The 25569-nt window shown below is 40.4% G+C and overlaps 1 protein-coding gene across 1 annotated transcript in view; it reads right to left on the bottom strand.

The window, feature by feature from the left end:
- STK39 (serine/threonine kinase 39) overlaps nt 1-17730 on the bottom strand; it is a 101689-nt gene extending 83959 nt beyond the window's left edge. Inside the window, exon 1 of the mRNA XM_034065391.1 lies at nt 17518-17730. Coding sequence (XP_033921282.1) covers nt 17518-17638 — 121 coding nt within the window. The 5' untranslated portion in view covers nt 17639-17730. The remainder of the gene's footprint in view (nt 1-17517) is intronic.
- Between the last annotated feature and the right edge of the window lie 7839 nt (nt 17731-25569).

The raw sequence follows: 25569 nt of genomic DNA, 5'->3' as shown, positions 1-25569 counted from the left end.
ACAACAGGCAACAACTCAGAGTTTCATCTTGCACTGACATTTTTGCTGCCATTCTTCTCTGTAGTGTAATCATGCCCTTCAGCTAACTTGTTCCTTCATTCTATGAATCATGTGCTCCCTACCATGCTGCCCTAGTGCAGCAGAGCTATCAGAATTGCTCTTAATTATTTGGGTCCATGCAACAGAAACCTTCTCAAGAGATATTACATATGGCTGCGCTTCACTTCTGAAAAGTTTTAACCTAGGAATCATTTTCACATAAAAACCTCAGACACAAACACTTATCCAGGATTTAAGTTTATCTGAATAAGTTCCTTCAAGATGTTCTGTATCTGATATACAGGTAATTTTTCTTTTTATTCTTTTTTTTTTTAAAAAAAAAAAAAAAGAGGAAGAATCTGTCTCCAGCTGGCAAAAAAAGAAGGATCCTGGAACAAGTGTGATCAACAACTGACATTAACATTTTATTTTAATCTACCCTCCACTAGTCAAGTCTCGAAAAGACAGACAGTGAGGTAAGATTGCTGGACTTACACATTGCACATGCACATATCCTTTTTTATACAAGCATGAGACACTTCATTTACTCCTTATTACATATAAAGGTCTGACACTTTCCATTCATTTAACACTGCACAGTAACACTATTCAAAATAGATCTAGATCTATTCCTTTTAACTTTCTTCTCCTCAAAAACAAGCCAGTAACCTCTTTACCCCATAATGATTTACCAAGTCTTTTTTTAGTAGCTCCATGTTACTTTACACTATTCCAACACAAATCTCTTTGATTTCTGCATTCATTAGGTCCTTAAGGACACTCTATTCAAAGACACCTTTCCCAATGCCATGGTCATTCTATCTAGTCTGAAGAGGAGGATGTAATTTGTTGCTAATGGTTTTCTTGTTGACTACATATCTGAAGGGTTAGACAGCAGTTGTAATTGGAGAGGGCTAAATAACTTATCTCAATCTATACAAATACTTACATACCACCCTACACTCTCTGTGTTTTTATACACCTCTTCTGCTCTCGTGTCGTGGTTTAAGCCCAGGCTGTAAATCAGAACCATGCAGTCTACTCTCCCCACCTTTCTTCCCCTCCACTCCCAGAGGGATGGGAAGGAGAACTGAAAGAATGTAACTCCCATGGGTTGAGATAAGAACAATACAGTAACTAAGGTATAACACAAACCACTACTGCTACCACCAATAATAATAATGATAAGGGAAATAACAAGATAAGGGAATACTACCACTCACCACCCGCCAACTGATAATACCCAGCCTCCAGCAGTGCACTAGCGCTTCCGGGCAACCCTCCGTTACATCCTGGGCATAATATGGAATACCTCTTTGGCTAGTTTGGGTCAGATGTCCTGTCTCTGCTTCCTCCCGGCTTCCCCTGCTTCCTGGCAGAGCATGAGACTCACAAAGTCCTTGGTCAGAGTAAATATTTGAGCAGCAACTAAAACCATCAGTGTTATCAGCGCTGTTCCCAGGCCAAAAGTCAAAACCACAGCACTGCACCAGCTATGAAGAAGGAGAAAAAATGACTGCTACTGCTGAACTCAGGACATGCCCCAATACATAGAAGCTTCCTATTAAATACAGCTGATTAGTGCACACAAATTTTAAGTCAGCCTCAAATCCAAGACTACATTGTAACTGTAAAAGAAAACAGTACTAAATAGAGTAAAATGCATGGAAATGGATGAAGCAGCTGTGAACGTATTTTTCTTTAATCTCTCAGACTGTCCAGTTCTGAAGAACAAAGTCCTCTAGGTAATTCTTAAATGCAGTTTATATGCAGTGTAACTGCAGGTTTCCCTTTGTATAGAGCAGAATGCACTTGTGGACACAAATCATGCCTGCATAACTGCAATCCAGCTTAGGTTTCCACTCATAAAAACATGGGAAGGTGGTGTGTACCATATTCCAGCATTACTACATATGTGTTACAAAATGATCAGTACTTCAACATATTCTATGGCAGCATTATGCAGAACTAGTCTCTTCAGTCTCCAAAGAATCAATTTTGTTGGTGGCAAAGCAATACTTTCAGGTAAGAAATAGAGAACAAAGAACCTTTAATTTCTCTCATTTTCTGGTTTTCAACCCACAATACTCTAGAGATGTTTCAGTACTACTCATTTTCTTTCCTATTACTTTATTTTTTTAAAACTAAGTTATACATCAGCTCATTAAAGCTAATGTATGTACCCACCATACTAAACTCTAAACCCTTCTGAAACTTAACTTCTTCACAGAAAACAAACTCATGATTTCTCTCTCTTTACATGACCTGAATGCTTGTGTTCTTAAGAATTTTACAATAATCAAATACAATGCACTAACAATTTCTGCTCATTTTGTGTTCGTAATTCATGCTGGATCAAATCTCTCCTGTTATAATTAACTTGGATATTAGATTGCTTATCCTAGCCATTAGGCTTAGGACATAATAAACCTAAAATACACTAAGTGTCCTATGAAATCTGCCCATGCATAGAACTGCTACTTCTGCATTTTCATCGTTCAACAATTATCTCACTAATTAATCATGAAGCTATAAAAATAATATTTTTCTGCAGCTGGACATTTAAAAACATCACCATTATGGCTACAGAATCACTGGGTTATTCAACTGTTGCATATACCTCTTTGTGGGAGAGTTGCTTACACAGCCTCCTAAGTCTATCTTATTCCATACTATTTTTCAAAAGCACACTGTATAAATAGTCCAGAAAAAAATCTCCAAAGATGATAAAAGTCTACAAATACTTCAGTGATCCCACTGAAATCTTAGAGATGTAGCCTAAATGTCCGTATCAAAATTATTATGCCTTTGAAGCTAGAGTAGTAAGACAGTCAGTACCGCAGATCATTTGCCAGTTTTCCAATCCAATATACTATATCTAGTGCAGAAGCTGGTTTTATCCCCCTGTACTAGCATAATTAGTCTTTAAAGTGATAACACAGCAGGAAAGACTGTTAGCAACCTACCTGACAGCCCAGCATTTCAACACTGAAAAGCTTTTAGCCCTATCGATCACAAAAGATAAGGCACGTAACAAAACCACATTCCTGCCCTTTTCTGAAGAAGGCACCTACAAAATAATTCAAGTCTTTAGGACAAGGTAAGGTGATAACGAAGTTGAGGATCAACTCTAGGAGTGCATCAGAAACAGGCAGCAAGCACAATGTTTCACTTTTTGCCCGTCTTTGAATAGAAAGCTGCACATACTCCAAAACACACGTTGGTACTTGACATTGAAAGAAAGATGATGTGTTGCAAAGGAAATTGGAGTGACACCAAACATCTAAGCAGTTTAATGCCTGTCTGTATGTGTCACCACCAAAACTATCTTTTAACTAAATACGCCATGGCATTGAGTCTTCTTACACACTAGCTGAGGAGCTCACAGGGAGCCTGGTACATTTCAACATCTGGTGTGAGAGCACCTTCATATTTATTAGTAATCCACACCAAGGAAATGTTAGTGCTACAGCAGGTAAGGAAAACCTAAACAAAAGCAGTCCACTTTCAACAGGTGCTACCTTCTCCCTGACTTGTCATTTAAAATAGATGAGCTGTCTAAATAAAGAAGTTGAAAGGGAACAACAGCAACCCAAATTAGACTGTCTTGGCAAACCCTGTATTATAAACACTACCCAAGATTAAATTCCTTTTGGTCTGCTCCACATCTCAAATGTCTTCATTAGAAGTGTTAATTATAAAGTGGAAAATGTTTATATAAAAAAAAAATCCACAATCACCACTGTTTCAGAATTTGCAGTCATCAGAACTGGAATTTGCCTTGTGGAGGTATCAGGATAAGACTGGTGTGATTGGTACCCTCTGCTCCCAATCCCTTGTAAAGTGCTTAGCATAACTAGCACTAGTTTATAAGGCAAGCAGCCATTCTCTGTGACTGAGCAGGTCACATATTTGTATCAAATGTGACACGCAAACTAAATATCTCTGTTCCAGTTTGCAGAACTGTTTTCCTCACAAGTCCCAGAGTTTTCAGGTCTGCTTGGGGTATCTTACCACTTTATATACCTAGCTCACTTACCCCTTCATTATCATTTCTCCAAGGCCGTGATTATGAAGTAATATAAAGTACTGCAGTTTAAGAGATTAATGAACTAAAGAGTATGGAACTAAGCTTAGCAGTAAAAAGTCAAGTTTTATACTTGGAACAATCTCTCCTCTCAATCATGTTACCGTTCCATATGAGCTGCCATTGTTAAAAAAAAAGTGAAGCAAGGCATTATGTGTAAGGGTAGAATACTGTTTCAACATTAATTTTACCATAACTCACAAAAGCTGTGGAATTGGAATTAGGAATTCAATGCCACCAATAAATAGCACACATCAGGTCGGACAGCAAAGAGGTTGCCTATCTTTATTCCCCTAATGAACTCCTAAAATGCCTCTACTTTCGTATCCGTATGTAAAGATCACTTGTGAACTCACCAAACCTATAGTCTAGAAGATATGTGTGCCATTGCACAGTGAGCAAGTACCATTACATATAACAGTCCATTATTTAAAGAGATTTAAAGGAATACTTTCCTTTGGGCATGATGGAAAAGAACTAACTAAATAAATCAATTTGAGCCCAGCATCTAGAAGAACAAAGGGAAGATATCTGTTAGGTTGTCATTAAGTTGTATTAAGTAAAAGAATATGCTGACAGGAGTGTGGATCATCTATAAGGGTTGTCTGAGAGGACCCCTGAGAAGACCAAAACAATGAACTGAGCCATATGTAATAATGGCACATAAGTACAAGGTACTATTATCTGCTAAACTACTCAAAAGACAGAGGAAGGAAAAGAAAATCTCTGAGGTACCCAAGCCCTTCTCCAGTTAGGATTAGTTTTGTAATCAGATCTGCACTGGCTTCCTGTAAAATGACGAAGAACTCCACTCACACTGTAAGTTTGTTAGGGAAGAAGAAACAGAAAATATAGCAGCCAACAACTTGCAGAAGACTTTTTCACCTATGCTGCTGCTGCTCTTACAGCACGGTCGGCAGCAGAGCTGTGCTGCACAGCCACTCAGCTGGCACGGGGCAGGCAGGAGTCAGCTCCTCTTGTACAGTCACACTAGGGCCCTCATGAGATAAGGAGAAATGTGGATGTACTGTACTTGACATGAATGAATCCAACAGATCCCTACTCATTCTGCATTTTCCCAACAAAAGGCATAAAAAAGACTTGAAGTGAAGGGTAAGACATAAGAATTTATTACAAACACTGAAATGGATTTTCTCTGTCATGTCATTATCTGTTCATCCTCACAATGTAGGTCAGATTTTCAGGTAATAAAGCAAACTTCTTTATTCAGACTACACCAAGGACCTAACAAGTCTCACTTTTTTAATTTGACCTTTTTCTCAGCATTCATACAGTGTTACATAGGAGAAAAAATAAAAAAGAAAATTAAAAAAAAAAAAACAAAACTTTGAAGTGCATGTAAGAGGTCTTATCAATTTCTGGCTTTACAGGCTTTTAACAAATTAGGTGAATTTTACTCACATTTGGGGAGAATTTGTTCTTACAAGGTTAATGCAAAAGTGTCTTTTCCCACATTACTTCAATGTAATTCTTAAACATCTTTTCTTTCTTTCTTGAAAAAAAAAATAAAAATAAAATCATGGCCTTCAAACAATCTATGCCCAAAAAGTAAAAAAAAAAAAAATATCCCCAGGGCTTCTGGAGAAGATAGGGTTTCTACAAGAAATCCAGGAGATCCTTCTCTACCTCATTAGCCCTCCAGAAAGCATTTCAGCAAGGACATTTCTTTTTTCCTTCACTGCTCTAAAGAAGCATGAACACTCAGACACATGCACCACAAAAAGTAGCTTTTGTTTCCTACATTCATTTGAAAAGCTGCTAAAATAAACTTCCTTATCATTCAGTCAGCTGCACAACAAAAGAACATCAGGTAGCAACACTCAATTTAAACCAAAGAAGCTAATCCAGAAGAGAAAGGGAAATCTGATGTCATTCTTCCCTTCAAAGTTTTGTATCCAAATTTGTTGTTTCAAAGGTTTAGAGTTTTATCCTAGCATGAACAGTCCACACAAGAGTTTCACAGGAAAATTTTAATAGTAATACTTCAAAAGAATCAACAGCGTAATTTAGAAATACACATACCAGGATTCAATTTGTAAGGGCAAAGTGTCCCAACAAACACAAGAGAAAACAAAAATTTCCAGAGAGAAGAAAAAAAAAACAGATGAATAACCAACAAAGTATTTGAAAATAGAGGAAAATTAAAAAAAAAAGAACACTAACATGCACTTAGTTCTATTCCGTTGCATTTTGTTTTAGAGCAAACAGGCAGTTTTGAAGTTAATGCCCTCTCCTTGATCTTCCTCACAAAGCTTCTGTTTGCTTTGCAGAGTGGCTTTTGTGTGTGCAAAACAAACCACCTTTGGAGGAACCTGAACTGAAAGTTCTGCCCCAGCAGAAACATGCTATAATCTCTGAAAGATGTAATGGTTCAGACCAGTTCTTGGTAGAGGACTGCAATGTAGAGGCCCCAGCACTGATTGATTCACTCCCCTTATCTGCTTCCATTTCCCCAGAAACTTGTGGACCTAAACACAATTAAGATAGTAATGAAATCCAGTGTTGAACCAATCTGTTACCTGCAGATATTCTCCATATCTGCCTTTCTGTTAGCAGGGACACTTTTTTCAAGTTGTTTCCTAAATTTAAAATGCTCTCTGAAAGAGCAAAGCTTCAATCAAGTATTTTCCTGCTGTTTCACACAAAGATACCACCACTTAGTCCAATCCCTCAGTTCCAAACAGGGTCAGCTAAAGCAGGTTGCCCAGCCAGGTTTTGACTATCTCCACAGATGGAGACTCCAGAATCAATCCAGGCAACCTGCTGGAGTGTTTGAGCACCCTCAGAGTTAAAGTCTTCTTGTGTTAAGACTGAGATTCATCAGATCTAATTTGTGTCTGCTGCCTCTTGTCCTCTCCCTGGGCACTAATTAGAAAAGTCCGACTCCCTCTTCTTCATTCCCCTCCATCATGTAGTTACATTGGTAAGATCCCCCTGAGCCTTCTTTTCTCCAGACTGCATAGTCCCAGCTCTCAGCCTCAAATGAATTATATTCCAGTCCCTTAATCACCCCTGTGGCCACAGTCTTGCTGAAGTTTTGCAGGCTCACACCTGAAGTACAAAGCTGAGGAAAAACTGTTTTATGAGAGATTCCCTGCACAGGTTGTTTGTCCAAGCTGAGACACAACCAGCACAGCTAAGGTTTCTGTTGTTTCCCATCTCCTACTTACCTGCCCATCCAAGCTTCATTCAATTGGGAGTTTTCAGAACAACACAAAGAAAAGCCCTAAACTAACATACTCTGAATACCATACCTGAAGAAACAGCTATTTTTAAATACAGCTGTTTACACAACAAAGATTTACTGGGGACAGGGGAAGGAAATAAAAATACATTACCCTTTTTGTATTAAGGAAGAAAAAAGTTAACCCAGAACTTAATATGAATTATAGTCTAAACAGCAACTGGATCTTATCATAACAAATACAGGTATATGACATCACCTCAAAAATAAAGCTTCTACTTCAACGTTCACAGGTGTAAGGAAATATCTTCTTTCTCTAGCACTCTTCTAAAACCAAATGAGTTCTCCCTAATAAAATATAAAATAAAAGCAATTCATATACTCTAATATCTTTATCATACACTCTAATATCTTTACTTGATTATGTTACCTGGCCAGATATTTTTCCACCTAAGGCGAGCTGAATGATGTAATTTTTAGTTTAAAAATTTTCATTTCCCCTGCTGTTTTATCATCAATACAGAAACCATTATTCAACAGGCTTAAATATCTTGATATCTCTAAGGCAAAACTCACATTGGAAAAGGTTCTGCATAGCTACACAATAATTTGATACATGGTATTCACTGCAGACCAAAAGTTACCTTGGCAGGGTATCATCTGAGCTGCACAAAACTCTGCTTTAAGAATAGTTAGGGTTGGAAAGGACCTTAAGATCATCTAGTTCCAACCTCCCTGCCATGGGCAGGGACACCTCACACTAAACCACGTCACCCAAGGCTCTGTCCAATCTGGCCTTGAACACTGCCAAGGATGGAGAATTTACTACTTCTTATGGGCAACCTGTTCTGGTGCCTCACCACCCTTCCAGTAAAGAACTTCATCCTTATATCCAATCTAAACCTCCCCTGTTTAAGTTTCAACACATTACCCCTTGTCCTGTCACTACAGTCCCTAATGAAGAGTCCCTCCCCAGCATCCCTATAGGTCCCCTTCAGATACTGAAAGGCTGCTATGACGTCTCCATGCAGCCTTCTCCAAGCTGAACAGCCCCAACTCTCTCAGCCTGTCTTCATATGGGAGGTGCTCCAGGCCCCTGATCATCCTTGTGGCCCTCCTCTGGACTTGTTCTAACTGTTCCATGTCTTTTTTATGTTGAGGACACCAGAACTGCACACAATACTCCAAGTGAGGTCTCATGAGAGCAGAGTAGAGGGGCAGGATCACCTCCTTTGACCTGATGGTCACGCTTCTTCTGATGCAGCCCAGGATATGGTTGGCTTTCTGGGCTGTAAGCACACACTACTGGCTCATGTTCATTTTCTCATCGACCAACACCCCCAAGTCCTTCTCCTCAGGGCTGCTCTGAACCATTTCTCCACCCAACCTGTAGCTGTGCCTGGAAGTTAAGCTGTGCTTAACTCTACCTTATGCAAGCAGGATATATTGAAGATTTCCTATGCTGAACCAGATTTCCTGCCCAGAAAAAAAAGCTGTCAAAAGGGAATTACTGTCCTTTTCTGAAGTAGCCCTATAAACAAATGCTGGTGTTGATTTAGGTGGCATATATCATTTTTCTCCTTTAGTTTGAAAGTAAACACTTGGCACAATTCTAATACCATGAATGCAGTATTTTCCAAGTCTTCCGGATGTCACCACATAGTGCATCATTCTCTTCTGAGAATGAAGAACAGCAATCTATGAAAACAAAGGCAGTATTGCTACTGCATTGTCATGAAGATCTCCAATTAATACTGCAGTGTTGAGCTACAAAGCATCTTCAGCCAGTTCACCCCAACAGAACATGCCTGCTAGAATCTGAGTCTGTTGCAGCCACGCACTACAAGCAGAAAACTCACCCATTTCTTGTCCTCCTTCTAATGAAACAATGGAAGAGTAGAAGTAATATAAATGCTATGATATCATTAAGTTGTCATCAGGTGATTCTAATCTAATTCTAATGAAGTTCCTAATATTAGCCCGAAGTGGTTCAGAGGCTGAAAACAGAAGACACTAACAGGAATAAATTCTAACTTTAAGTCCAGTCTCTGTAATAAAATGTCTTCAAAGCTAAGAAGTGAGAACAGAAAAGCAACTTTATAACTGAATTGTGATCCTTTTGTGATGATTTTTGTCCGTATTACTCATACAGGGCAGAAACCAACAAGTAAATATGCAATATTTTTCTGGTCTGTTAAATTAAGCATTTTTGTACCACCTCCCTTGAAGCAGGTATACTTGGCAGAGTCAGGTTACATCTGTAGTAATCATTTGTTCCTATTAAGAAAACCCTCAGACATTCAAAATTGATCTTGACCTTTAAGTTCACACTACTTCTGACAGCATGACTAGGAACAATTAAAAGCTTCCAATTTTCATCTGCTTCTGGTGTTCATTTCTCTTTAAGTGTGGTAGCATTGCTCAGCTTAAAAGCAAAGTAGCATCATCATTACATCAGCCTTATAGGACATCCTCAAGTTTCACCTATATTTCACTATTCATCAGAATACCTCAGAGGCCATTAGACACCCACAGGAATAATTAGGCTGATAAAATAATTCACAAACTGTTAATCGCAAAGACAAAGGATTAACAGAGACAGCTAACTTATCATACGGGAGTTCCACCAAACTGCTGGGTAAACTCACCTAACCAGTCAGACACGGGAAAAGGGTAAAGGACCAGAAATATGAACTCCACCAATGACACAAACAATACTTCAGCTAACAAATGAAGAACAGTGTTCAAATTTTTCACTGAGCTTACCTAGGAAACAAGCAGCAGGACTGTCAAACAGCAACCCTGGAAAATTACACATGGGAATTGTGCAGAGGGACTCTAAAAACCCACCACCTTCATCTGCTCTATCAGCACGTCACCACTGCCCTGAAAACTTTCTACAAAACAGTCACCAGTCAGCTGAAGTCTACCTAAATGCCAGGAAGCATACACACTTCTCCATGAAGATTAAGCTTCTTCCCCCTTTACTGACATCCCCCAACTATCTATCTCTCCTGAAAGGCAGCCAACTCACATAAAGTAATTCTGACTTGACAGCAGTTTCAGGAAAATTTAGGTTCCTTCTGCACTGTCGGGTACCACATTATTGCTTGTTTCTCCCTGTATATTCTCTCTTTTTTGTCTTAATACTACATTTCCTGTCGCAGTGCAAGGCAGCTGGTTTTTTTTTTCTGCATCTTTTTAGTCCAGTGCACCTAGTGCCCCAGGCACATGTTAAACACCACAGCATGGTCTCCAGTAAGATGAACTCTGCAAGAAAAGCAAGTGGCAGAAAGAAAGAAGACCTGCATCACCACCACACAACCCTGAAGCAGGCAAGGGAAAACAGCAGCCAAACCCCATTAAAGAAGGCAAGAGGTAAGCACCCAACATGTACTGGTTGCTTCAGTTACAAAGTTGATACCATCCTTACACGGAACCCAATATTGCACATATAGAGACTGGTTAAGAAGGGGGAAAAAATGTTTTAAAGCAAATTTTCTTTTGAGGATTTCATACCAGCATTGCTTCATTCTGCCACTCCTGGATGATAACATTCTTACACCCATAAGCTTCAACCATGTGATCTTTTTGCACACCTAAAGACCTTCAAACTTAGCAAGAAACAGTGAAATCTAGCAGAACTGTCAGTATTTCATCCTACCAGCAAGGCTGTGCTGCAAAAGGAAGGAATAGGTAAAAATCCACTCACTCAAAAAAGCCAATTATTTATTTACACAAGGTAAGCGTTATCAACTTCTGTCAAGTGTGATTTCCTGGGGTGGGGGGAGAGCAGGGGAAAACCTCACTTTTCATTTCAGGCACTAGTAAATTTCCTAGTGACAGACTTACATTCCACATTCCACAAGTAAGTTGCTCCTCTGCTGCTCAGTACTACCCCAGTGACTTCCACAAACCCAAGAAGTTAACAAGAGTAACTCACTTGACTCGATTTTTAAGGTCCATTCTTCAAGTGCCAGGAATTGCTATTATTCCTGGAAATAAAACCAGCTTCTACTAGCACTGCCTTATAGTTCTGAATTATTTTGGAAGGGGGGAAGGAGAACGAGAGAGAGAACCAGAAGTTTCACACAAAAACGAAATATGGCCTACACATGTAGCCACTATATGAGCCACCTACACCACCTTCGCAAGGAGAGCTCACTGTTTTTTCCCCTCAAGCCAACCAGAACAGATGTAGTTTTGTCTCCATTTGACCAACAGATTCTGGAAAAAAAAACCCAAACAACTGGTCTCTGACTTAAGGGAAAGTCATTCTTCACTGAAGGAAAATGAAAAAGTAAAACAGTTCTAATGTTCTTGCAGAGCCACACATCACCCAACCTAAACCTGCTCTCCCAGGTCTGACCTTGGCCCCTGCTATCAAGCAGCGGCTCCAGTTTGAAGATGTGAAGCCTCGCTGTTTTAAGCCTTAGTGAGAATCAAGATCATGCAATCCCATCAAATTTCCACATGGTCACCAGCAGAACTGCTCCTCTTCTAGCACTGAAGGAACTCCTATGGAGCCAAGGCTTTTGACCTTATCTGTGGGAAAAACTTAGATGGAGGGAGAGAGAAAGCATAGGGACAGGTGGGCCAAGCATAAAGAAAATAGGCAGGTTCCAGAAACAGGAAAGCATAGCATACTTTCTGTAAATTATCATCACATAGCATCAGCCAACTGCCTGATGTGTTGGTTACATACTCTTTTACCCTTCCAGTTACCAAATTAACTTTAAAACAAGCTTTATTTGCTGATTACTTGCAATTGCAAGAAACCCAAAGCAAATTACACTTAATTTCTATTTTTATTTATTCAGGTTCTTGTCAGGAAGATTATTTTTATTTTACAAGCTTACAATTCACAAGTTGTAATTCTTTTATTATACAACAAAGTTTTATCAGTGAATGGCTTATAAAGTCTAATTCTGATAGCTGAATTAAAAGCCACTCCTTATTAAAATAATAGACAAGGACTTAACATTTCCAGTTTCTTCAAATAGTCATTAGCTGACAGAAAATCTTGACCAATTATTTCCCAAAATGTAAGATTTTAATTACAAAATAATGAACTCTTCCTGTCGAGCTACAGCTGCAGTAAGTTCCAATTAATGTTATGAAACCTTTAATATCCACATGTACAAAATGCTTAGGCTGCTGTGGTAACTGTTAAGATTTATTGGTAAGGAATAGAATTTGTTTTGGAGCAGGATTAAGGCAAGCACATCTTTCTGTTTTACACAAAGTTTTAGAATAAAAAGACCTTAGGCAGCACTAAGTATTACTTATCAAATTATGCAGCTTCTTATGCAAGAATTACAGGGATTTGGGAAAGAACTCTCTGCAAGAGCAAATGTCAAAATTTATCATAGCTCTAGTTGCTACAGTGTGGCATTTCACTGAGCACAGTTCAACAACTTGCAACATATACATTAAAACTTCTGTAAAAGAAAGCCCTTGAATCATTTTTTACACTTAAAAAGAAGGGAAAAAAAAAACCCACAAAAATCTGATTAAGTAGAGGGGTAAGAAATTTTCAAAAGCATGAATGAGAAGTGAGCATCTGATGAACAGAACACAGAACTGGAATGCTACCTCTAACTATGCAGAGGCTTTTCAAAACAGCATGCACCAACTTGAACATCAGTTCTGAGCATCATAATCAGAGACCTCTCTACAAAGATCTCTGATAACAACAAATATAGGAGAGCCTACTCTGTCGGACAAGCAACCATTAGCAATACACATGCTGCAGGGAAGCGTTAAAAAACAGTAAATAACATCCCATAGACACACCAACAGAGACCCCAGAGCCATTAAACTGAGTGGCTCACATTCCGCTTACAGTAAAAACTATAAAAAACAGCAAAACTGTCTCAAATGGTAACTTGTTCTACTCAAAATCCCAATACATCTGACTGAGCAACACTGCGCCTTACGAAGCAACAAACCACAAGGCATTTTTTTAGCTCAAATTTAGAAAGGCAAAACTAGACTAAAATCTTAGTTCAACTAAGGTAGCTTTTTTAATGAGTTTCAGCCAATATAGATAAACCATCATGCAGAAGTAACCATCTATTTTCCAACCAATTGTGGCTGTTTTCTAGCCAAATTAATTTTTCACATCAGTTGCAGCAGGAGAGAAAATTGTATAATGAAAGCCAGCACCCAGCCTAATCACGAGATAACCCACGGCTTCTCAGAGCAGAATCTTTCTTCCACAATTATCAACGCAGGCTGATAAACAGTAAGTTACATCCAGCAGAACATCAACTCCAATGTAGCTTTCCAGAAACAAGGCAAAGCCACTTTTTCATACCCATTTAAGAAACCTTTTTTAAAACAAAAAAAAGAAAACTCAACAAATACAAATAAAATAATGCTGCTTTATCTCATCCATATGATTGAGGGCTCATTACAATTTGAAAGGTATAATTTTAACACTATCCAGTTCTCAGGTTTTTACATTGATTACTGATTAAGCATTTGTTCTGTGAAGATTTATATTGTTTCTGAGGAGGAGAAAACCTCACATATGTGACATAAATTCAGAAAAATCTGTATCAGTTATTCGGAATACTTGGTTACAAATCCAGCCTGAATGAGAAAATATCTCACAATATTGCTTTTATTAGGGTTTTTTCAGCTAAGTTACAGCCAGCTTATTAAAAAAATTAAAAAGAGCACATACATTAAAATTCACTGCACATTTTAACTTAATGTGTTAAAATCATAGAAAGAGATCTCCCAGGTCTTCACTAAATTAAACCTGTCTCTCCCTTAAGTGCAATTACAGTAACTCCTAGCAGAGGGTTCCTTTGGATCCTCCTGTTCTAACACTTACAAAACCCCTTCTAACTCCCAAATGGGTTGGTGTATGAACAGCCTTTATCAATCTAAACTAATGTAAGGATTTCTTCTTTTCTTAACTCTTTGCCCTATACATTTACAGATAGCAATCAGAACGGTTTCTTTCTGCTCCAGAAAATATTTGTACATAGGAATTAACAGGAAGAGCCTCTTCCTCACATCACATCTCTCAATCTTGCAGCAAGTCAAATAGGGAACGGGATCCGACAGGAAACTGACCCAGCACAAGAACTAGTTCTCTGTCAGACTATGTGATCCTTTCAACAGCTGCCTGTTAGAGCAGATTAAATAGATCATGAAACCACACACCAAGAGTTCATAAAGACCTGGCTAGCCACCTCAAAAATAAAACAAAGTTGGAATAACATCTCAGACAAAACACTCCTTAAAGGCAGCTAACAGACACTTGAATGTCTCAAATGTCACAGAGGAAGCAACAGACAGAAAAGGCAAAAAAGCTATATCATTTGAAACGTGTATTTCGTGGCCTCAGTTTTCAAAACAGCATTTGGCTGACACAGATGAACAGTAAGAAAAGTTCACAATTCCCACAGAGAAAAAAAGCAGAACTTCTCCAACCTGCTAAATCCACAGGATGGAGACAGCCCAAAGATCTACAAACTCTGGCTTTCTGATCAACACCAAAACTTTTAAATTACCCCTAAAATGGAACATTGAAGTAATCCTGTTTATGTGTTCTAGTTACCATACAATATCAAGCCTATGCTGTTGGGAGGTGTGCTAAACTATCCTGGTGTACCTAACCCTGCATACCTTTTCTCCTGCAAAGCCCATAAAGGTGCTTCAATATGGTATTTTTCTCATTTCATTGGCAAAGGGCTGTTGTAACTGAAATCATCCCTGAAGACACACCCAGGAAGAGGTATGTAGTGCTTTCCTGAGGTGAATGGCTCTATTTCAGCAAGTGGTAACTACTCATGTTCACAATGCAATTAAACCTGAGGTGGCCAATGCAGAGGGATATAAATTGCTGGTGAACCAAGTTCAGGCTGTATTATTCTCCTCTCCCTAGGTATAAAAAAGAGGCTAGAAACCTCACTAGTTTCATTAAAAACAACAAAATTCATCCAACATATCCAAAATTATATCCACATTTGGTCAAATGCATAGAATTTACAAGGGAGGAAATGGGGTTGGCTATGTTTTTTTTGGATTTTACTAGTTTAGTAGTACTGAGACTAAATTTAATCTCATCATGGGTCTCCTATAAGTTCAGACAACAAATACAAGGGCTTAATGAAAGAAGATGTAATTGACTAAGATTTGTAAGTCAGGTGGTACAAAACAAATCTCAGTGAGTTTGAAAGTCATGTAAACAACCTAAGCTTAGTGGAAGTTTGACTAAAGTCAGCCAAATTAGCTATGACTAAGGATCTGGTTCAAAATAACCCAAATTCACTAGGCATTCACTTCAGTTAAATAAATAATATCAACATTTAACAGCACCAATAGGTAACTAGCAAAAAAGTTTCACCACAGATAGGTATTTGCTACGCCAATTTCACATCCACCTGTACAATAACTGTATGCGGATACACAAAAATTTAGAAATACATTTTACTTATCAAAAGATGCAAACTTTCAAGTGGAAAGAAAGTGGGAACAATTTTCTAAACTACACTCTCACCCAGGCATTCTACAGGTACTGCAACAGAAAATAACTACTATTTAAGTAACTCCTATGACTCATGTCACACCCTAGACAAGGATTAATCCAACACCTTTGAGACCTTCTTTACCTACGAAGATGGATTTACTCTTCAGCAAAGATGTATCTTATGCTAGCAGAATCACTTACACTTGGATACCTTAGATCCATTCTCCAAACCAAGGAAAACAAAGTTCTCTGGTCTAGAAACCCATGCCCATTCAGTGCCTCTGCTGGCAGCACTTGCTTGATGCTGAGCACCAATCTTGGTCTAAGCCAGCCACCTCCAAGGATGTGAACACCTGAACCCTCATCCCTCCTTAGTCCCTTTTCAGAGCCTAACAAGAGCAAACAGAAACACAAAGGCACCACCTGAATCCGAAGAAAGCCATTCCATTTTGAGGAAGAAGTACTTTTCTCAACTATTTTGTTTCTACCTGTGGAAAATAAAAAGCTTCATGAAACAGCTGAATACCCACAACTTTCAATCCAGACCAGTAATGTGTTGTTCTGGTTGTCGTCTACCTGACAACAACTAGCAATTGGTGCGCAACACTGAGAATAACCAACAGCACCAGAAGGCAAGTCTTCTGGATTTTTTTCATTTAAATAGCCTCATCCATAAGGAAAGGCAATCACAGTCTTAGAGATGGCCTTTGACATTTGCAGCATTTGCTAGAGATGTAAAATGCTACATAACAGACAAAAGCAAGTTTTCCCAAAGAAGTTCATTAGCAACAAGCAACACTGAGATCAGGATATGAGAAACTTTCCATCACACATACTGTTAACAGCAGTCATCTTTGCACACTGTAAAACTCAAAATTACTCAATCCAAATGAAGGGGATAGAGGCTGAACACATCTGATCTGCATGAGTTGGACACATGAGCAAAGCACTGAAGCACACGACCAGAAAACACCCTGCCTGCAAGGACTTGGGGATGGCCGACAGGTTAAACTTCATCCGGGCAAAAGCAGGTTGGCTCGGGTAGAAGGAAGCTGAAACCCGTCCCTGTCCTATGTGCCACCACTGGGCACAGGCAGCCGGGCCAAGAGGCATCAGATAAAACACTGAGGAAAAAAAGGGTTTGAATATATATATATACACACATGAAAAATTAAAGGAAGTCACCACGATAGCTGCAGACATAGGGGTGAGATCCACCTCCCCCGTAAAGCCACCGGAAAAATGCAGAGTAATCTGAGCGGATGCATGCACACGTGTGCATCCACAGACCAACACATGCACACGCACAGAGCGCATCTGCGGAGTTGCCGGGGTCCCATTGCAAACCAGCAGACTAGGGCTCAGACACCACCGGTGCGGTGGGTAACGAATCACCACACGACGAACCGGCACCACCAACACCCTCCATCGAGCTGCACCGAGAGGGGCGCGGCGGGTTCTAGAAGGAGCCACCGCCCCCCGGGGCCGCGCCGCCCGCCCGCTACCGGGCGGATAAAGTTTGCAGCAGCCGGCGGCGGCGCCACTGCAGTGCCGGGCGCGTCCGCCGCAGTGAGCGAGCCCAGCCTGCGGGAAGATGAGCGCCGGTAGGCCCGGGGCTGGCTAAGCGGCCGCCACAGCATCCCCTACCTCCGCCCCACAGCACCCCCGCCGCACCCCCTGATCTCCCGCTCCACTGACCGATAACCTCTTGCAGCTCGTAGGCGTCCCTGCAGATGGGCCAGCCGACGGCCGGGGCGGCTGGCGATGGTGCCGGCTGGGGCTGCTGGATGTGGACCGGTGACTCGCTCTGCTCCGCCATGATGCTGGAGCGCACAAGCAGCCGGCGACCTTCTTCAAACTTCCCTTCCAGCAACACCTTTCGGCCGCGCTGTCTCCCCGCGCAGCCGGCTGCCCGGCAGAGGGAGGAGGCAGGGCACCGAGGGGGAGGAGGCAGAGGCGGGCGCCGCCGCCGGCCCCGGCCGCTCGCCCCGCGCCGCCGAGGGGAGAGCGAGAACGGCGCTCGGGCCCGGCGGCCCCCAGCTGGTGTCAGTGCCGCGTTGGTCGCCCCCTTCATGTTCCCCTGCCTGAGGGAGAAGCGCGGGCGCTCCGGCGGCTCTTAGCCTGCCGGCCGCATCCCCAGACATCGTCCTTCCCCGCTCGTCCCACAGCTCGGCGGCTGGAAGCGCTGCGGGGTCCTGCGAAGGGTGGCGGGACGAGTCCTGCCGGCAGGACCCTGGGCGCCCGTGTGCCCGGCCGGTGCTGAGAGTGGGGCTTCAGGGAAGCCACATCGCCTGGCGGGGATGCCGGGAAGTTACCTGTTAGGCCGGTAACATAAGCACATCTCTGGAGCATAGCTCTCAGGTGTTACTGCCATGAGCACTGCTGCTGCGAGGTGGCTTGTGTTTAAATTCGGGGACTTAAGAATGCTGTCATCAGTGATGAGGGCTGCGGTTCTGCAAAGCGGTTAAGTCGCCATTTGACCTGAGTGGCCTGTGCAAGTCGCACCGTGTCACCTGAGTGCTGACACTGCCCCAGCCCACACCACCGAGACGGACTGCGCACTGAGCAATGTCCTCCTTGGCTCACCAGAGAGAGCCAAGCGATTTAAACTCAAGACAAGAATGAGAATTATTAAACTTACCTACTGCTTCCCGTTGTACAAGAAAAGAGGAAAGTAAAAAAGTTAGATGAAACTGCTGTTAGTACAGGTATTTGTTATTTTCTTTCCTCCCTATTAGCAGTGTCAGTGTTTGTATATCAGCAGGATTTTACTTACTAGAAAATAAATCAGGAAATAACTGTGCAGTCTAAAGTCTCACACATACTTTGAATGCTTTATATTTTAAGATGTATGGAAATCTGGAAGAGTGGGAAGAAAATATTTTAATACATTTTAAAATCTTACTTCCTACTCCAGCAGAAATTTAAGGTAATTAGAACTAATATTGAAAATACAGGAGCAGGAAAGCTTCAAGAGTCAGCACTGATTAAAAGTGGAACTGAATCTCATAAATTGTTAGGAAGTATGATAAATTGTGATTTAAAATCACAAGAAATACAACACAGTGTTCAGTCAGTCCTAGTTTGGTTTAGGATACCCCTCTTACTAACTAAACTATTTTTGTGTAGCTTATTCAGTGAAGACTTTCAATTAATAGAAGGTTATTCCAAAAAGGAAAGGAAGTTAATTCTGCTTTTCTGTGTTTGTAAGAAAGCTGAATGAAGCATAAGCTCACCATCACTGACTGTTTAACATTTCATCAGAAGGTGTATCAGCAACTTGCAAATATGTAATCATTTGTGCACTGAACTTCCATTTTCTCACAAGCAACAGATAAGCTCATTATAGAGGCTCCTAGTAGTAGAAAAAGAAACCTTGCACATTTTTGTGCTAAACTAATGATTCAGCTCAATCTCATTTTTAAAAGCTAGGTGATTAAAATAATTTCATGTATACACATTAGGAGTTACCTGCCACAAAGCTAAAGGTCAAGACTCTGAAGAGGAAGTATTAAATTGTCATTCACAATTAAGCTTAATGCCAAGACTAGACAAACTTGTTGGTAGAGAAGACCTTTCTGCCAGTAATAGCATGAAAAAATGTGAGTAAGACAGCAACAGCACAGGCCAAATCAATCAGCACAGAAAAATGGGTTACTCACTATTGATGGAAAACAGCCAGCTTTTCCATCGGTACTCAGCTGTTACTGGTGGTGGCAGTGGAGTACGGAGTCATTAGTTCCTGAGCCTTGAATTTCTGTGATGCTCCTGCCACATCACTATATGAACTGCTGCTTCAAGTCTGATACAATTATAGTCATTTTTGTCCCAATTATTGTCCCAGGTTTGTCCCACTAATCCTACAACTTTGGGAATTTCTAGAGTGTACCTGCACTGTGTAGTTTAATTGAAAAGACCAGCTTTTAGGTGAAGAACTTTATGGGTTAGCAGCTTTAGAAACAGCGGGCGTTGTGGGATATGTGCCACACATTCAGGTTAAAACTCAAAAAGAACATCAGAGCCTCGAAGTCGGGTGAAATTGAGAAGAAAGCAGCAGCAAGACCTTGAAGCAGTTGGTCCGTGCCAGTAGGTCAAGCTGCTGTCTAAAAGTAGGCCCCCTGCTGGAGACATAGGAGAAGAGCCCTGTGGCAATGAAGGCTCTGCTGTTCAAAGCAGTACAGGCAATATAGTTCTTCCACAAGACCTTTCAGAGACTGGAAAGAATAGCGATCTGGAGATTCTAGAAATCTTTGGAGAATTCCAGAAAAAAAAACTAGGACTCCTACCCCCACGTACGAGAAGGGCTGAAAGGAGGATTCAGGAAATTGTCAGTGCCTGGGAAGATAATGGAGCAAATTTTCCTGGGGTCAAATCAAGGACATGATTGGGAAAAGCCAGCTTGGATTCACCATGAGCAAATCCTTGACAAAGCTGATCACCTGCATTCTCACTGGACACACGAGGAATATTTTTCATGATGTGAACAATCAACTACTGGACTAATCTCCCCAGGGAAATGGTGGATTCCCCAGTATTGGATACTTTTAAGATTCTACAGGACAGGGTGCTGTTCAGGTGACATCATGTCTAGGTTATGCTTGCCTAGAAAGGTTAAACCAGATGATCCTTGAGGTCTCTTCCCACCTGATATTTTATGATTCTATGACTCATTTAAAATCACTATTCTGAAAATCAAAAATGGCTCAGAACGGTCCTGGCTAAACATGGTTTAGCCTTTCCTAGTGCTTGAAGACATAGGACTCAAAGAGATTGTCTGTGTCACTGAGTCCAGTCACCAAATGATTGATACCAAAGTGAAAAAAGCATTTACAAAGCCAAGCTACAAGAAAAACTGGTTATATTTTCAACTCTGGAGGCTGCCATGGGAGAACAGTTAATCCAATGCTCAGACCTCTTGATAGTCCCCAGTAGTACCCTCGGCAGATAGCAACAACAACAACAAAAGGTTTAGAGCAAAATATCTCAGATTTCATTTCTAGACTTCAATGATTTAGGCAAGAATAATATTGGTGTTTACAACAGCATTTCAGACCGATTAATTAGCTTTAAACATACCTATATAAAGTCAATGACGAGCATGAGGACTGGGATTCATAAGCACATAGACCAGTAGCATGCACAATGCATACCACCTACCCACTCTTTTATTCTTTTTTTTCCGAGTAGAAAGGCAGCAGTTGTAACCTGAACAGCCATATAACCTAGCACAGACTAAACCAGAGTGAGAAGGAACTGCTCTCTACTATCATTTCTAGCTCACAGAAACAAATGAAGTGAAATCATCCTCTCTCCCCAGAAATAGTCTAAATATTGCAGCTATGGTCACATGGTATTGCACAGGTCTCTGCAATTATGTGCATAAGGTTTGAAAGCTTCTCATTTGGTAGCAGTGAGGCATTACTGTGCTTTAAGTGACATCGTGAAATATAAAGGCTGATGCAACAGCAGCTGGTGCTAATGAGAGTAGACTAAGTGCTTTCAACCTCCCTTTTTCTACTAGCGAATGCATAGTTAAATAGGTAGCATACCTATTGTCACTAGGATACTCGCTTTCATCAAAGTTTGCAGCATAGGTTAGTTTCAGCTCACACAGAAGACAGGAGAATCTTCTTGGCAATTCACATTACTAAAAGCATCTTAATACACTGGAGAAACTTTGATTCAAAAATCTTACTGAAGTTAATGCCTTATCACAGCATAGTGACCTTACAAAATAAACTGCTTTTATTTTTTTCCTAGGTCGAAGGCCTTCATGTCTGTCTCTTCCCCCACCCCCTGTCCCCTTGTAAATCTTTGCAAGCTGTTCTACTCAATATATTTGCTCCTTAAACTCTGGTAAGAAGATTTTGTGTTCTGGATAGTAATTGTTGAACCAGTAACTATTAAAGTAGAGTTTGTTATATAGTCAAATTGGCCTTTTAATTATTTTTTGTATACCATATCCCAAGCTGATAACAGTCCTTGCAACAGAAACTTCCATTGCCTTTCTTGTAAGTACAGTGAGTGCCACAAAACTTGCCACTGTGGTTAATGACTTTCTATTAGAAACAGAATTAAGTACTGTTCACTTTCATGTGAATACTAGAGCGTTTTCTTAAGTATTTTCTTACTTGACCATCCTATTTTTCAGGCCACAGATATGGGAAATGCTCACATAGTTGTCTCAACCACTTTGAATGTGAGTAGCCTTGACAGGCATATTAAAGGCATCACTTAAAATAATAATAGAGCCTATGTGAACTGCTCTTCAGAGCTGGAGAGCAGATGCAGCCCCCCTCAATGTCACAACTAACATTGCATGGTAGGAACCACTGTTAAGGCAGTTAAGTCTTCACATCCTCCCCATCCAGCTTTGCAGGGGGATTATGAGAAGGAATTTTGTAGTTAACTTGCTATTGCTACCACACCAGCCAAAACTTGCAAATTACCAGCTTAAAAATTATTAGTTTATTCCAGTACTGTAAGCACCAGTGGCTTATTACCTAAATCATAATGATACACCAAAGATTATACATTTCAAACGTTTAAAATTCAGAACTGTGCATACATTTAGAGTATTTACACACCAGCCATCCATGATGTGTAAACATGGCAACAACAGCCTTTTTACAACAAATGGCTTTTGGAATCTGCAGGAATAACAATTTCTGCTATGATGGTTTGAAGGAGCTTAGGATACAGTCACCATGAAGATGACAGTGGACTAAAGATTATCATTGTTTTTGAACTCCAGGTTAATATCATTAAGATGTTGTGGAGGTGTCTGCATTTCTGAGGCTTTCGTCAGGAATGAGGTCTCTGTAGCTGTGAATGGATAAAACTCAAAGATATAAAAGAGTTGAACTGTGAACTACCATGGCTTTCATCACGGTAGGATGTGAACAGCTCATGCATATTAATAAATTAATCTTCACATACCAGAAGGCTGGGGAATATAATTATCTCAATTTCATGACTGGAAACAGGGAAAGCTTTAGGGATTTGATAAAGGTCATACAAGAAGTCTTTAGCAAAACTGGGAATGTAACATATCTTTTCTAAGGATGGGATTTCACACAGTCTCACAGCAAGACCAGGGACCTAATCTGTCTGACAGCTAACTCCTGGTTTGGTTCAGCTGAAAACATCAGCTAGCTCACCAGGCAGCCAAACAAGCGATGGAGAGGATAAACAGGAGAGACATGAGAAAAATGTGACCAATAACAGGGAATGGGAAATGCCACCATTTAGGCAAGAGCACGGTTTTAGTTTTGTTAGATGATCATGAAATGACACTGAGTCTGAAACAAATACCTTAATTATAAATGGCTATTCATCGTGTGAGTAAATGACCCTTTCCTCATTCTCTATTTATGGGATCAGAGAAAGAATACTTCATGCTTTACTGGAAAGCTACAAACTTCAATTTAACAATGTTTATAAAGTGCTTGAGCTCTTGGTATTGAAACCCTTTAAACTGTTTTCCTTTTAGTTTTGGGGATGTAAGCTGAAATAATTTTCTAACCTAAGTGCCATAAGTGTACCTGTATATGAAACCCAGCCGTTAAACAAAAGCTTATGGTCATACTTAAAACTTATTTTCTTTATATTTTTTATTATTTTCTTGATGGAAAACCTGGGGTCTGGTGGGCAGTGTTTTCTGGAAAATCAAAATGGCAGTTAAGAAAAAAATCAAACAAAACCAAACCTTGTTCGTATTTGATGTTTCTTTCCAGCATTATGATTTGCAAGTGAGAAATTCAGCTGTCCAGAGCTGCTGACTGAATTTTTCCTCAAGTAATTCAACAAGATTCCCAGTCCAGCTTGAGCATTTATAAAAAGCTCAGGCTCCTATCTCCCAGGGCACCTTGCTCTGCTTTCACAGGACTATCAGAGCTCCTCAACCTAGATCATCCCTGAGGAAGAAAGCTGTTTAATGAGGAGCTCCTGCTTGAGCAAGGCATGTCAGGGAGCAGAGAGGGCAGGTGAGCCAGGAGCTGTGGGTGCCAGTGAGGCAGCAGAGGCAGTGACCTCACTGAGCATGGGCCATTCTGGCAGAACCCCAGCCAGGTGAGGGGGACAGGCCCAGGAATGGCAGACAGGGTTAGTTAGATAGGGTTAGTGACCACCATGCAAGACGGTAGGGACCAGGCAGGTCCAAGCTGCAGCTTGGAAGCTCAGTCAGCAAGGAAACGTGAGGAACAGCAGGGTGCAAGACTGGGTACAACTGCAGTATAGTAGGCTCAGACAAGGACAAAGCATAGCTATAACATAGCTCAGGCAAGGTCCACAGGCAAGGGCCTGAGTTTGCACATAGCAGAGGACCCAGGTGAGTCAGCTCATAGCTCTTTCTTTGCAACCTGATTGTTTTCATAGCACCCTGCTTAGAGGTTGCAGCACAGCACTATGTCCAAGCTGGCCTTGAGTACAGGCAGCAAAACCCCTAGGAATAGGGAAAGAGGTTGCAGATCCAGTTGGTGTACTCAGAGCCCTGACAACACCAGCTTAGCATCAAGAAGTCTCGAGTGTTTCTCTCATTGGGAGTTCTTGTCATACCCACTGTTAATTTCCAGGATCACAGAGCAGAGCAATCTACTCAAAGGGAAAAGCTCTGAAGTTGCCATCCTTTCCTATTTATCAATTAAAGCTCACAAAGCTTCCTCACAAAGCTATAGAATAACATCTGAAACCAAAATCTGGTAACAAATTAATAGTTTCCATTCTAAGAAGATTAAAATGCCAGTTAAGGTATTGAAAATGGAACTCAAATCTGAAGAAAATATCTCTACTCCTCAGAGCACTGATGTGCTTTAAAGTTCCAAAACACTCTAATTCCTTTTTATGCTATCTGTAAGAAGATAAACTGTACAGTAATAATCTCCTTCAACGTGAACAGTATTTAAAAAAAAAAAAGCCAAAAACAAAATCATTCTTTGGCTCAAATATTTAAGATTTTAGATTTCTTTAAAAGACCTTTAACAATTGCTTTGGATCTCACACCATTAATGTAATTGAAGAAAAGGAGACTTTAAATGTAGCAGTATAAACAACATTATTTTCTAGAGCATTTCGTATTGTTTTCAGGATTTCTTTAAAAATCTAATTTACCCATGAATGACAGAAACCTAAACTCATCAGTGCTGTGCTTTTAATAGACAAGAAACAGAAATTAGGCAGTTTAGGCACAACCTATTTTTAAATTTTACTGGCTTATCATTAAAACAAACAAAACATCCCCAACAGACATCATTATTCATAGATGCTGTACCATAAAAGCCCTACATTTAGTATATACCACTAGGTATAACATGCCAGGAAAGCACTCCTAATTTTGTTTCAGTCATTGCCAATAGTTGCTGTAATAGCATGTAATGTGTCCTCTGCAAACATAGCAATTAAAGTCAGAGCTCTGACCTGGTATTCTGGCCAGTATAACTGCACCTAAAAGACTAGTTATAGCAGATACTACATTTTGACTAGTTCTGTTTGCTATGCTTACATAGGGATGCTTATTGTACTGAAAGACAAATTTTGCCATGATGCAGGAAGATATATTTGGAAAGACTACCAGTAAAATGCAGTTTTATTTCTCTTGGTAAAAAAGACCTAGCATAGGGACAACTTTGTCTTGCCAGTGATTACACCAACAAGTGGCATAGTGCTGGTATGAAAATTCTCACTGATACAGGTCATACCACTAGCACAAAGCATCAGCTGAAGTGGTGTAGTTCTGGGGTGTGATCTTTGAGT

The sequence above is a fragment of the Melopsittacus undulatus genome, chromosome 8 (genome assembly GCF_012275295.1).
Source record: "Melopsittacus undulatus isolate bMelUnd1 chromosome 8, bMelUnd1.mat.Z, whole genome shotgun sequence".
NCBI classification, from domain to species: Eukaryota; Metazoa; Chordata; class Aves; order Psittaciformes; family Psittaculidae; genus Melopsittacus; species Melopsittacus undulatus.
Note: the sequence above shows the minus strand (reverse complement) of the source record. Positions and strands in the feature narration are given on the sequence as shown.